This window comes from Oncorhynchus keta, chromosome 26 (genome assembly GCF_023373465.1).
Source record: "Oncorhynchus keta strain PuntledgeMale-10-30-2019 chromosome 26, Oket_V2, whole genome shotgun sequence".
Lineage (NCBI taxonomy): Eukaryota > Metazoa > Chordata > Actinopteri > Salmoniformes > Salmonidae > Oncorhynchus > Oncorhynchus keta.
The window spans coordinates 29,744,985-29,757,381 of NC_068446.1; the positions used below are offsets into that span (position 1 = coordinate 29,744,985).

A 12,397-nucleotide genomic window follows, 5' to 3' on the forward strand; every position below is an offset into this window, starting at 1 on the left:
TAATTTGTATTTATTTCCCTCGAATCTACAGACAATAACCCATAACGATAATGCAAAAACAGGTTTTTAGATATGTTTTTTGCAAATGTATAAATTAAACTACCTTATTCATGTTAGTATGCTATGAGACTTGAAATTGAGCTCTGGTGCATTGGGGTGGCAGGTAGCCTTGTGGTTAGAGTGCTGGGCCAGTCGACAAAAGGTTGCTTCCTCGAATCCCCAAGCTGACAGGGTAAATCTGTCATTCTGTCCCTGAACAAGTCAGACTGCCTTGTTCCTAGGCCATCAGTGTAAGTAAGAATTTGTTCTTAACTGACTTGCCTAGTTAAATAAAAAAATTCTGTTTCCATTGATTGTCTTTGTTTCAACTTCTTGATTTGGAGTCCACCTGTGGTAAATTCAATTGAGTGGACAAGATTTGGAAAGGTACACCTGTCTATATAAGGTCCCACAGTTGACCCTTCATGTCAGTGCAAAAACCAAGCAACAACATAATTCAACCTTTACTTTATGGGGTAAGGCCAGTGGCGTCAAATCTCCATTTAATTCTGGCTTTAAGACAAAATGTTGACGAAGTCAAGGGGTGTGAATACTTTCTGAAGGCACTGTATTCATTGGTTATTTTATTACTAGGCTATTCATAGCAGCGTCCGCTCCTTTTGTGAAATGCTTTGCTTACTTTGTGGCTAAATATATTTTATTTCATGGCATGCTCTCTGGTCCTGTAATCTCAGACCTGATGTTATTGTAAGCGTTTTCATGGCGAAATTTGTGGAGGTATTGGGCAGGAAAAGCAGAGCCCTGTAACTCTAGCCTGCTGTTGTACCAGAGCCAGTCCAGCTGAGTGCAGCTAGGCCTGGCTTTCTACCTCCTTCCCTTCTTCCTTCCCGCCGAGGCCCTCCCAGGAGGTCCCGCGTTGGAGCAAAAAGTAGGTCACTGGGTCATCTTAGGCAGCTGGCAACCAGTCTGACTGGAATCCTGCAGTTCCTCCCATGCTGCAATGGCAGTAGGTACAGCAGTGGCCTGACAACTCATCTAATTTAAGTTACTGAGCTTTAAATGCACTCATTCTCCCAGACCACAGCCATTTTAGAGAATGTCAGCTTGATAAGTGATGCACTCGGTGGTCTCTTGAATTGCTATGCTGGCAGTCGTAGTGAATGAGTCACACTAACTACTGTGGTTTGCACTGTGGATTATTAAGTAATTGAGTGCTGCTGGCCTTATATGAGCCAGTTGGCTGAACTCGTGTTGGTAGCTGTTAGCATATCTGTGTACATTCTTTGTCTCCTCTATTTGGATTCTGACTGACTAGGGCTGTTATGGTGACTGTATTACCGCCACCCTGGCGGTCACAGGTCATGAAGGCAGTCAACAAATATGATCTTAGCAACCGTTCAAGCAAGAATCATATAATTGTTAAGCGAATGAGAACCAAAAAAAAGTCTGTTTGGAAGTAATACAAATTTAAATCTAGGCTATGTTGAATGGCAGCAGTAAGAAAGCCATCTCAGCCAAGAGTCATGTGTCATGTACTGGAAAAGGATCTATTCAAACCCACTATCTTTTCTCCCCTTTTGTTTACTTTATCTCCAGGATAAACACCATGATGCTGCACATGAAATCATTGAGACCATTCGGTAAGTAACTACCACCTTTCTATCTCAAAAGCATAGTGTAGTGAGTGACTGTACTTCTTGACTGAGTTAGACTATGTCTTTGTAAACTAACCCCTGTATTGATCATTGTTCTCAGTTGGGTGTGTGAGGAGATCCCAGACCTTAAGTTGGCTATGGAGAACTATGTCCTCATCGACTACGACACAAAGAGGTGAGCTGAGCATCAGACTATGAAGAACAAGGACTGTGATGCTGATCTTAAGCACAGTCTACCAGAGCACCTGTAGTCACAGTCCAATACCATAGTAACATCCAGAGTATGAGTAGAAGGGACTAGCACTTTTTTTATATTTAAATGTTCTTCCCATGGGGGGATGCAGATACTAATGACAGGGATGCTCATTTAGGAATATTTTGGTTTTGGTGTGGTAGCAGCCCGAGAGATGAGTCTCGTAGAGTGGAGGCAAACTGATATGCAATTAGCCTTCTTGTATCCACGGTCCTGGCCAAACTAACATCAGCACAAAAATACAAGTCATGGGCTGCTAGCTTCCTTGTCCATGTCTTGTCATAAGATGTTGATAGACGTTATTTATTTTTCTGTGCGTTACAGCTTCGAGAGTATGCAAAGACTTTGTGACAAATACAACAGAGCCATCGACAGCATCCACCAGCTGGTGAGTTGGAATGTCTCTACAGTTTAGTCCAAAGCTTATTTCTGAACACGTTATGTTAAAACGCTGAAATGTTACATTTAATTATCTTTCTTGTCGCCATTTGTCACCGTAGGGAAAACCTAGCTCACTTGTGCACAGCGACATGTTTATAACCGAGCTATGTAATATCGTCATACTGAACTCCCTGTCCTGTGTGTCAGTGGAAAGGCACCACCCCGCCCCTGAAGCTGAACAAGCGGCCGTCCAACGGGCTCCTCAGGCATATCCTGCAGCAGGTGTACAACCACTCGGTCACGGACCCAGAGAAGCTCAACAACTATGAGCCATTCTCCCCCGAGGTGTACGGTGAGACATCCTTTGACCTGGTGGCCCAGATCATCAACGAGATGGAAATGATGGAGGACGACACCTTTGTAGACCTCGGCAGTGGTCAGTGTTTACCTCAATGTTTAGTTCCTAATGAGATAATCAGTCTTAATGTGACTCGCAGCCTGGTGTATTATTTGCCATCTTAATCATCTGTAATTGCAGGAGTGGGACAAGTGGTGCTGCAGGTTGCTGCAGCAACAAACTGTAAACACTACTTTGGTGTGGAGAAGGCAGACATTCCAGCCACTTATGCAGAGGTAAGTTCCTAACATCCCACACCGAGCTTGATGGTTTTTGTCATCTATTCCAGATGGTTGTCATAAAAGTAATTTGTGTGCTTTTTCTTTCAGTCCATGGACAAAGAATTTAAGAGGTGGATGAAGTGGTATGGGAAGAAACACGGGGACTACTCGGTAAGATTATGAGTTGATCTGACAGAAGTGTCATTTAGAAATACACAAATGGTTTTGGATTGCAGACATGCAACTTATTTTCCTGTTTATTTTCAAGCTGGAGAGGGGGGATTTCCTGTCTGAAGTGTGGAAGGAGAGGATAGCCAACACAAGGTACAGTACCTCTATATAATCTGGAGGCTTCCACTCCCACTGAGATGTCACTGTGTATTTACACACGTCTGAACACAAGGGAAACGTCTGCACAGCTTCAACTCTAAATCGTTTTCTCCTCTTCTCCCTTCTCTCCTCTTCCCCGTTTGTCTAGTAGTGTAATTTTTGTGAACAACTTTGCTTTTGGTCCAGAGGTTGATCACCAGCTGAAGGAGCGCTTTGCTAACATGAAGGAAGGTATGTAGTAAATGGCTCTTTTGTTACCCTGTGTCAAGCCCACCCTGCCATTTTGGTACAGCAAATTAAGAACCTTGGATAATTTCAATAGGTTATTGATTCAGCTGCTTTTATTAGAGATAACAAGAGAGAGGGTAACATGCAGGTAGCTAATGTCAGCTGTGTCAATACCACACACTTGACCTCTGAACCCTACCCTTGTGCATTTTATTCAACATGACCCTTGTGTTTTAAAAGCTAGACATGAAAGCATGGTCTATGCTGCCATTGATTATTTATTGCAGCCACATACACAGATCAATCTGGGACTCATTATAGATCTGTGTTTGTATTGTTTAGTTTTAAGCATTCTCAAATAGCCATTTGTGAAGTGCCTTCATGGGAAGATCATGTTTTTTCTCTTTTAGGTGGGAAAATTGTATCCTCAAAACCTTTTGCACCTCTAAATTTTAGAATCAACAGTCGAAACTTGAGTGGTAGGTTTTCATCATGTTCATATCATTCTTATGGATCTCAAAGATTCTAGTGTGTTTTCATGAACTAAATGGATTGCCTTTCTGCTCTTTGTTTCTCCTTTTCAGACATTGGCACAATAATGAGAGTCGTGGAGTTGTCTCCGTTGAGGGGTTCAGTGTCCTGGACTGGAAAACCAGTTTCCTACTACCTTCATACGATAGACCGCACCATAGTGAGTCAAGCTTTCCCCTCTTTTACACTCATCCCCTCCGTCCCAATACATTCACAATGTTGCAATGGCAGTTGCTCTACAGTGCCACCATTTTACTCATATGCGCCTAAATATTTTGCTGTACGACCTAGAATTTTGATTTGGGAGCACCCGTGCGCAGAGAAAAAAAAAAAAGGATTCTAGCTTTATTACCTCCAAAAAATTTTCATTGTGCTCCTACATTTCTATGTGCGCCTACATGTTCTAACTTAGGTGCACATGTGCTCCTTGTAAAAAAAAAAAAGAAGGGAAAAAACGGGGGGAAAAGTCTGTTTATAGTAGGGCAACATTGAATTGAATGAGAGCTCTCAATCAGTTCATGTGTATATAAAATACCAATGCGTACGGTAGCAGTACTCAGAACATGTTTAGTCGGACATATCCCTGCAGAAAACAACTGGATCTGCTGGTATAGCCCTGCAGTGGACAGAGGAGAGGTGATACTGAGACAGGTGATGGCGCAACCAACATTACTACTAGCCTACATGTTGTACCATGAGTGTTTTCAACTTGTTTAGGAACATTAAAAACAGGACTTGCTTGCTTACTTTTGCACTCATTTAGCCTGACTGCAAGCAGGAAATTTTCACTTTTCTGCCTGTTGGTCGTGGTGGCATATTGTGCCAATAGAACCTAGAACAGGACACTCCAACCCTGTTCCCGGAGAGCTATGGTCCTGGAGGGTTTCTTGCCAATCCTAATGTAGTGCACCTGATTCTAATAATTATACTGAACAAAAATATAAACACAACAAAAATATAAACACAACATGTAAAGGTTTGGTTTTATGAGCTGAGATAAAATGTCATTTTTTTTTCTCCATATGCACAAAAAGCTTAATTATAAAATTGTCCATGAATTTGTTTACATCCCTGTTAGTGAACATTTCGCCTTTGCCAAGATAATCCATCCACCTGAAAGGTGTGGCATATCAATTAGCTGACACAGGTGTAGCTCGTGCTGGGGGACAATAAAAGGCCACTCAAAACTGTGCAGTTGTCACAACACAATGCCACAGATGTCTCAAGTTTTGAAGGAGCGTGCAATTGACATGGTGACTGCAGGAATGTCCACCAGAGCTGTTGCCGGAGAATTTAATGTTCATGTCTCTGCCATAAGCCGCTTCCAATGTCATTTTAGATCATTTGGCAGTAGGTCCAACTGGCCTCACAACCACAGACCATGTTTAACCACGCCAGCCCAGGACCTCCACATCTGGCTTCTTCACCTGCAGGATCGTCTTACATGCTGACTAGAACGGGGTGTGCGAATGTTGATTTCTGTCCATCCAGACCATACGTGATCAGGACACGCAGGTTGAAATATCAAAATGAACTCTGAGACAACTAATTTGGGGACAGGTTGAAATGCATCAAACATTCATTATAATTTGTCCTGAGATATAAACATTGGGTTATTTGAGCTGAAATGCACAAGATCCTCTACTCCGACAATGAATCCACAGATTAAAAGGTAAACCTAGTTATTTTCTAGTAATCTTTCCAGTCTTCTGTGGACTTTATGGCAGTTGGCAACCAACTTTAGCTTCTTGCGTCGAGCCATCCGGGATCGTGAATACAGCCTCAAGCTCATTACCATAACGCAACGTTAACTATTCATGAAGATCGCAAATGAAATGAAATAAATATGCTAGCTCTCAAGCTTAGCCTTTTGTTAACAACACTGTCATCTCAGATTTTCAAAAATATGCTTCTCAACCATAGCAAAACAAGCATTTGTGTAACAGTATTGATAGCTATTGATAGCTAGCGTTAGCATTTAGCGTTAGCATTCAGCAGGCAACGTTTTCACAAAAAACAGAAAACCATTCAAATAAAATCATTTACCTTTGAAGAACTTCTGATGTTTTCAATGAGGAGACTCTCAGTTAGATAGCAAATGTTCAGTTTTTCCTGAAAGATTATTTGTGCAGGAGAAATCGGTCCGTTTTCTGCATCATGTTTGGCTACCAAAAAAAAACGAAAATTCAGTCATTACAACGCAAACTTTTTTCCAAATTAACTCCATAATATCGACAGAAACATGGCAAACGTCATTTAGAATCAATCCTCAAGGTGTTTTTCACATATCTATTCGATAAGTCACTCTTGGCAGTTTGGTTTTTTCCTCTGTTCAAAATGGAAAAATGCACGCACCTGGAGATTACGCAATAGTTTCGACGGAGGACACAGAGCGGACACTGGTAAATGTAGTCTCTTATGGTCAATTTTCCAATGATATGCCTACAAATACGTCACAATGCTGCAAACACCTTGGGGAAACGACAGAAAGTGTAGGCTCATTCCTTGCGCATTCACAGCAATATAAGGAGACATTGGAACACAGCGCCTCAATCTGGCTCACTTCCTGTATGAAATTTCATCTTGGTTTCGCCTGTAGCATTGGTTCTGTGGCACTCACAGACAATATCTTTGCAGTTTTGGAAACGTCAGTGTTTTCTTTCCAAAGCTGTCAATTATATGCATAGTCGAGCATCTTTTTGTGACAAAATATTGCGCTTAAAACGGGCACGTTTTTTTTTATCCAATAATGAAATATCGCCCCCATAGGTTGAAGAGGTTAAGGTGCATTACCACCACCAGCTGGGTTGGAGTGTGGACCTCACTTCATCTTTCAATCATCCATGTGGGTATATGTTCCTAAAAACCAATGAGGAGATGGGAGGGGTGTGACTTGCAAGCACATCAATCTTAAAAAATATATCAAGTTCAGTGAGCAGTTCAGATTAAATGATTGAATAACGTGTACATTTTAATTTGCAACTTGCACGTAACAGGAGCGGTGTGGTCTGCATGTTAGACCAGCCACATGGACAGCTGATGAAACAGTGTTTTTGTCTGTAATAAAGCCCTTTTTGTGGGGAAAACTTCTGGTTGGCTGGGCCTATGGCTGTCCAGGGGCTGCGCCCCTGCCCATTCATGTGAAATCCATAAATTAGAGCTTAATTAATTTATTTAAATTGACTGATGTTCTCTATATGAACTGTAACTCAGTAAAATCATTCCATGTTACGCTTTTATTTTTGTTCAGTTGCTGGTTGATAAGATGAATCAGGTTAGTAAGACAACCTACAGGATGGTAAGCTCTCCAGGAATAGGGATGGAGAATCCTGACCTAGAAATGTGTCCTTCTGTTAGTTATGTTTGGTCTTGATACTGGTCTATACTGGTTTGTACCATCTCAGTGCAAGTGAAATAAATGAGTAAGTCTTTAATCCTTAAATCGATTGACGCATCCGTCAGTTTTAAGATGGAGATATGTTTTGTTGCATGGGCTGCGTCTCAATCCACCATCTGCCTATGTCGGCCTTCCGCATCTGTGGTGGAAGGTGGCCGAGCTACAGCGGTGTTTGTCAGACCATGAGACATCCTGAAAATCGGTCTTCTCACAAACGTCTCTAGCGTCCGAACGGTTTGGCCTACAAACTAATATGACCACTCTATGGAAAGATGACTCTTTTGCTCTACAACCCCCACAAGTGTCACGGGACTCGTCTGAAGGTAACCCATACAAACAGAAGTATGGAGGTAGTTTTGTGAACAAAAATAAGGGGTTTAATGTGTTCAGAAAACAAATATTTCCTGAGCTTTCTTATGTCCTAGAAATAGGACAGACGATTCAAAAACGTATTCCTTATGATTTATTTGGTCTTTTTTACATTTATGAAGGAGTTATTCATTGCATTTCTGTGGGCAGTAGTAGTAGCCAATTTATTTTTAATATTTAATTAAATTGGAATCGTTAATGAAATTATAACTAGGGGTCCTAAAATTCAAAATCAAATAGCTAAATGATCCAACGGCTGAGCCTTCGAGGTTAATGTATCCATTCACTGGAGGCAGTGGAAACGGTGAGGTCATCGCTGCATTGTTTCTGTAGCTCCTCACTAACTCATCCACGTGCTGGAGGGCTTATGGACAGTGTCAAACAAAGGCACTGCGCTTAGATAGCAGAGGTCACTCTCCCCTATGTCCTTGTGCAATACTTGATACCTTCTTTTTCCTTTTCAGCTTGAAAACTATTTTCATAGTCTCAAAAATCCTAAACTCAGGGTAAGCTAAAAAATTATTTTTTCCTTTTGCACTATTTTATATTGTCATTACTCTGTGGGCAATCTTGGTCACCTCCAGCTTTACTGTTGCTCCTAGTTCGTGCCCTGCTGAACGATTCACATGGTAAACAACAGATGTTCCTATGTGTTTTTAGGAGGAGCAAGAAGCAGCTCGGCGTCGTCAAGAAAAGAATAGTAAAAGCAACAGCACCACGCCAACCAAGGCAAAGGAGCACAAGGCAATTGACTTAGCTGACTTTATAGTCTTTTCACGTCTCTATGCTAAGTTCTTGCGCTTTACCCTATGATATGAGATCACTTTAGCAGCTCTAGGTCCGAATTTTCTCTCTCATGCTGGTCCCTTCCCTGTATATGTCTTAGGATTCCTGTGAGGAGGTTGAGCGACCAGGCCTATTGGCAGTCGTGAAGGCGCCACCCAAACCGCGGCGCGCCAAACTCCTCAAGGGCCGCAAGCTGAGTGCTCGGAAGCGCGGGCGTCCCAAGAAGGCTGCTGTAGCCGCAGCTGAGCGAAAGAGCAAGAGCAGCCAGAGTGCCCTGGATCTGCTGCATGCCAAGACCCTCTCAGCAGCACCCCCTCAGGGTGAGCCACCTGGTGACAGTTTTACTCAGGGCTGTGTCCATATACCCTTGTGCATTTGTGTTATTCAGCCTTTTACTCATTGTGGTCCATGTCTGTTTAGCTGACTTTCTGTGTTTCTACAGATGCATACAGGTCACCTCAAAGTCCCTTCTACCAGCTACCTCCCAAAGTTCAGCACTATGCGTCTGGCCAACTTCTGCTGGGCCCCAGTCCTCCTGGCCTACAACAGCTTCTTGGTGAGCACCGCTACCCTGACCCCACCCTTAGTTATCACATCAGTCAGTCAGTCACTCAGTCAGCAGTCCTGATAAGCCATTGCTCTCTCCTCACACAGACAACATTAAAGTCCAGTACCTCCAGTTCATGGCCTACATGAAGACACCTCAGTACCGCAACAACCTGCAGCAAGTCCTGGAGCAGGAGAAGGTAAATGGAATGTCCAAATCACTCATTCCATCTTGTGAACTCTGACAATCACTAATGGTATTGCCACCTTTTAAAAAAAAAATAATAATTATTCACTCCCTCAGACTCTCACACCAACTCTCACCCCTCTCTTTATCAGTCATGTTGGATGAGACTATCCTTCTGGGAATGTTGCATCTGATCAGGGCAAGGTGACTGGAAACATGACCGAATACAAACAGTGTAACTATTCCCTCCGCAAGGCAATCAAACAAGCTAAGCGTCAGTATAGAGACAAAGTAGAATCTCAATTCAACGGCTCAGACACGAGGTATGTGGCAGGGTCTACAGTAAATCACGGATTACAAAAAGAAAACCAGCACCGTCACGGACCAGGATGTCTTGCTCCCAGGCAGACTAAATAACCTTTTTGCCCACTTTGAGGACAATACAGTGCCACTGACACTGCCCGCAATTAAAACATGCGGACTCTCCTTCACTGCAGCCGATGTGAGGAGAACATTTAAACGTGTCAACCCTCGCAAGGCTGCAGGCCCAGACGGCATCCCCAGCCGCGCCCTCAGAGCATGCGCAGACCAGCTGGCTGGTGTGTTTACGGACATATTCAATCAATCCCTATCCCAGTCTGTTGTTCCCACATGCTTCAAGAGTGCCACCATTGTTCCTGTTCCCAAGAAAGCTAAGGTAACTGAGCTAAACGACTACCAGTCATCATGAAGTGCTTTGAGAGACTAGTCAAGGACCATATCACCTCCACCCTACCTGACACCCTAGACCCCCTCCAATTTGCTTACCGCCCAAATAGGTCCACAGACGATGCAATCTCAACCACACTGCACACTGCCCTAACCCATCTGGACAAGAGGAATACCTATGTGAGAATGCTGTTCATCGACTACAGCTCGGCGTTTAACACCATAGTGCCCTCCAAGCTTGTCATCAAGCTCGAGACCCTGGGTCTCGACCGTCTGGGTACTGGACTTCCTGACCGGCCGCCCCCAGGTGGTGATGGTAGGCAACATCTCCACCCCGCTGATCCTCAACACTGGGGCCCCACAAGGGTGAGTTCTGAGCCCTCTCCTGTACTCCCAGTTCACCCATGACTGCGTGGCCACGCACGCCTCCAACTCAATCATCAAGTTTGCGGACGACACAACAGTGGTAGGTTTGGTTACCAACAACGACGAGACGGCCTACAGGGAGGAGGTGAGGGCCCTCGGAGTGTGGTGTCAGGAAAATAACCTCACACTCAACGTCAACAAAACTAAGGAGATGATTGTGGACTTCAGGAAACAGCAGAGGGAACACCCCCCTATCCACATCGATGGAACAGTAGTGGAGAGGGTAGTAAGTTTTAAGTTCCTCGGCGTACACATCACAGACAAACTGAATTGGTCCACCCACACAGACCGCATCGTGAAGAAGGCGCAGCAGCACCTCTTCAACCTCAGGAGGCTGAAGAAATTCAGCTTGTCACCAAAAGCACTCACAAACTTCTACAGATGCACAATCGAGAGCATCCTGTCGGGCTGTATCACCGCCTGGTACGGCAACTGCTCCGCCCACAACCGTAAGGCTCTCCAGAGGGTAGTGAGGTCTGCACAACACATCACCGGGGGCAAACCACCTGCCCTCCAGGACACCTACACCACCCGATGTTACAGGAAGGCCATAAAGATCATCAAGGACAACAACCACCCGAGCCACTGCCTGTTCACCCCGCTATCATCCAGAAGGCGAGGTCAGTACAGGTGCATCAAAGCAGGGACCGAGAGACTGAAAAACAGCTTCTATCTCAAGGCCATCAGACTGTTAAACAGCCACCACTAACATTGAGTGGCTGCTGCCAACATACTGACTCAACTCAGCCACTTTAATAATGGGAATTGATGGGAAATGATGTAAAATATATCACTAGCCACTTTAAACAATGCTACCTAATATAATGTTTACATACCCTACATTATTCATCTCATATGTATACGTATATACTGTACTCTATATCATCTACTGCATCCTTATGTAATACATGTATCACTAGCCACTTTAACTATGCCACTTTGTTTACATACTCATCTCATATGTATATACTGCACTCAATACCATCTACTGTATGCCTATGCCGCTCTGTACCATCACTCATTCATATCTTTATGTACATATTCTTTATCCCCTTACACTTGTGTCTATAAGGTAGTAGTGTTGGAATTGTTAGCTAGATTACTTGTTGGTTATTACTGCATTGTCGGACCTAGAAGCACAAGCATTTCGCTACACTCGCACTAACATCTGCTAACCATGTGTATGTGACAAATAAAATTTGATTTGATTTAGCCTCGACTTGTAAAGCTTCCTGGCTTGTGATCCTCCTTCCGTCTCCCTCTCTCCTCCAGCTCAAACACAGAGGGCTTTCTGGGCAGGCGGAGCATCTGCAGACTGCATGTCAGACCCACAAAGAGAAAATCAAAGGGCTCTTCCACCACAAACTGGATGAGGTAGGCAGACACTGGTGACTGTCTAATAAAACGAGCTGATATTGAGACTCAAATAGTGGTTGAGTACTCGATCCCTGAAAGTTGTACCATGTCTGTTCCACTCAGCTGGGAGTGAAGGCCCTCACCATGGAGGACCTATTGGAGGCCCAGAAGGAGATCTCGGCCCACAACCGTCAACTGAAGGAGCAGACCAAGCAGCTGGAGAGAGACATGGCCGAGCTGAGGGATCACAGCCTGCTCCTGGTGAGACCTCTACTTTTTTTTGTCATTTAGCAGATGCTCTTATCCAGAGCGACTTATACTGTATTCCTGGCTGACTTCTCTCTGGCCGCTTTCACATTGGATTTCATCTGCATGCTTGACACTGTTGGACCAGAGGCATGTAACTACCTGGAAGTGTCCGTTTGTCTCAGTTGAAGTCTCGATGTGAGGAGCTGAAGCTGGATTGGCGCTCTCTGTGTCTTGAGAGCCTGCTGAAGGAGAAGCAGACCCTGCGTAGACAGATCTCAGAGAAACAGCGCCACTGCCTCGAGTTGCAGGTACACCTCTCACCTGTTCCCAGGGCTCTAAAGTGCAGGCATTTTGGTCGCTTATGCTCCTTAAAATTT

General features: G+C 43.9%; 1 protein-coding gene across 5 annotated transcripts in view; it reads left to right on the forward strand.

The window, feature by feature from the left end:
• Positions 1-12,397, forward strand: part of LOC118359228 (histone-lysine N-methyltransferase, H3 lysine-79 specific-like) — a 44,545-nt gene that overhangs the window by 14,807 nt on the left and 17,341 nt on the right. For 4 of the 5 annotated variants that reach the window (XM_052480520.1, XM_035737616.2, XM_035737619.2 and 1 more), the window contains exons 2-19: positions 1,597-1,640; positions 1,756-1,830; positions 2,233-2,296; positions 2,497-2,725; positions 2,828-2,922; positions 3,016-3,078; positions 3,176-3,231; positions 3,386-3,468; positions 3,876-3,944; positions 4,050-4,156; positions 8,227-8,268; positions 8,423-8,506; positions 8,649-8,868; positions 8,991-9,104; positions 9,203-9,294; positions 11,688-11,789; positions 11,895-12,032; positions 12,203-12,328. In XM_052480520.1, the coding sequence (XP_052336480.1) occupies positions 1,793-1,830; positions 2,233-2,296; positions 2,497-2,725; positions 2,828-2,922; positions 3,016-3,078; positions 3,176-3,231; positions 3,386-3,468; positions 3,876-3,944; positions 4,050-4,156; positions 8,227-8,268; positions 8,423-8,506; positions 8,649-8,868; positions 8,991-9,104; positions 9,203-9,294; positions 11,688-11,789; positions 11,895-12,032; positions 12,203-12,328 (1,722 nt within the window). In that variant the 5' untranslated portion in view covers positions 1,597-1,640; positions 1,756-1,792. The remainder of the gene's footprint in view (positions 1-1,596; positions 1,641-1,755; positions 1,831-2,232; positions 2,297-2,496; positions 2,726-2,827; positions 2,923-3,015; positions 3,079-3,175; positions 3,232-3,385; positions 3,469-3,875; positions 3,945-4,049; positions 4,157-8,226; positions 8,269-8,422; positions 8,507-8,648; positions 8,869-8,990; positions 9,105-9,202; positions 9,295-11,687; positions 11,790-11,894; positions 12,033-12,202; positions 12,329-12,397) is intronic. The other variant, XM_035737617.2, reaches the window with a different exon arrangement.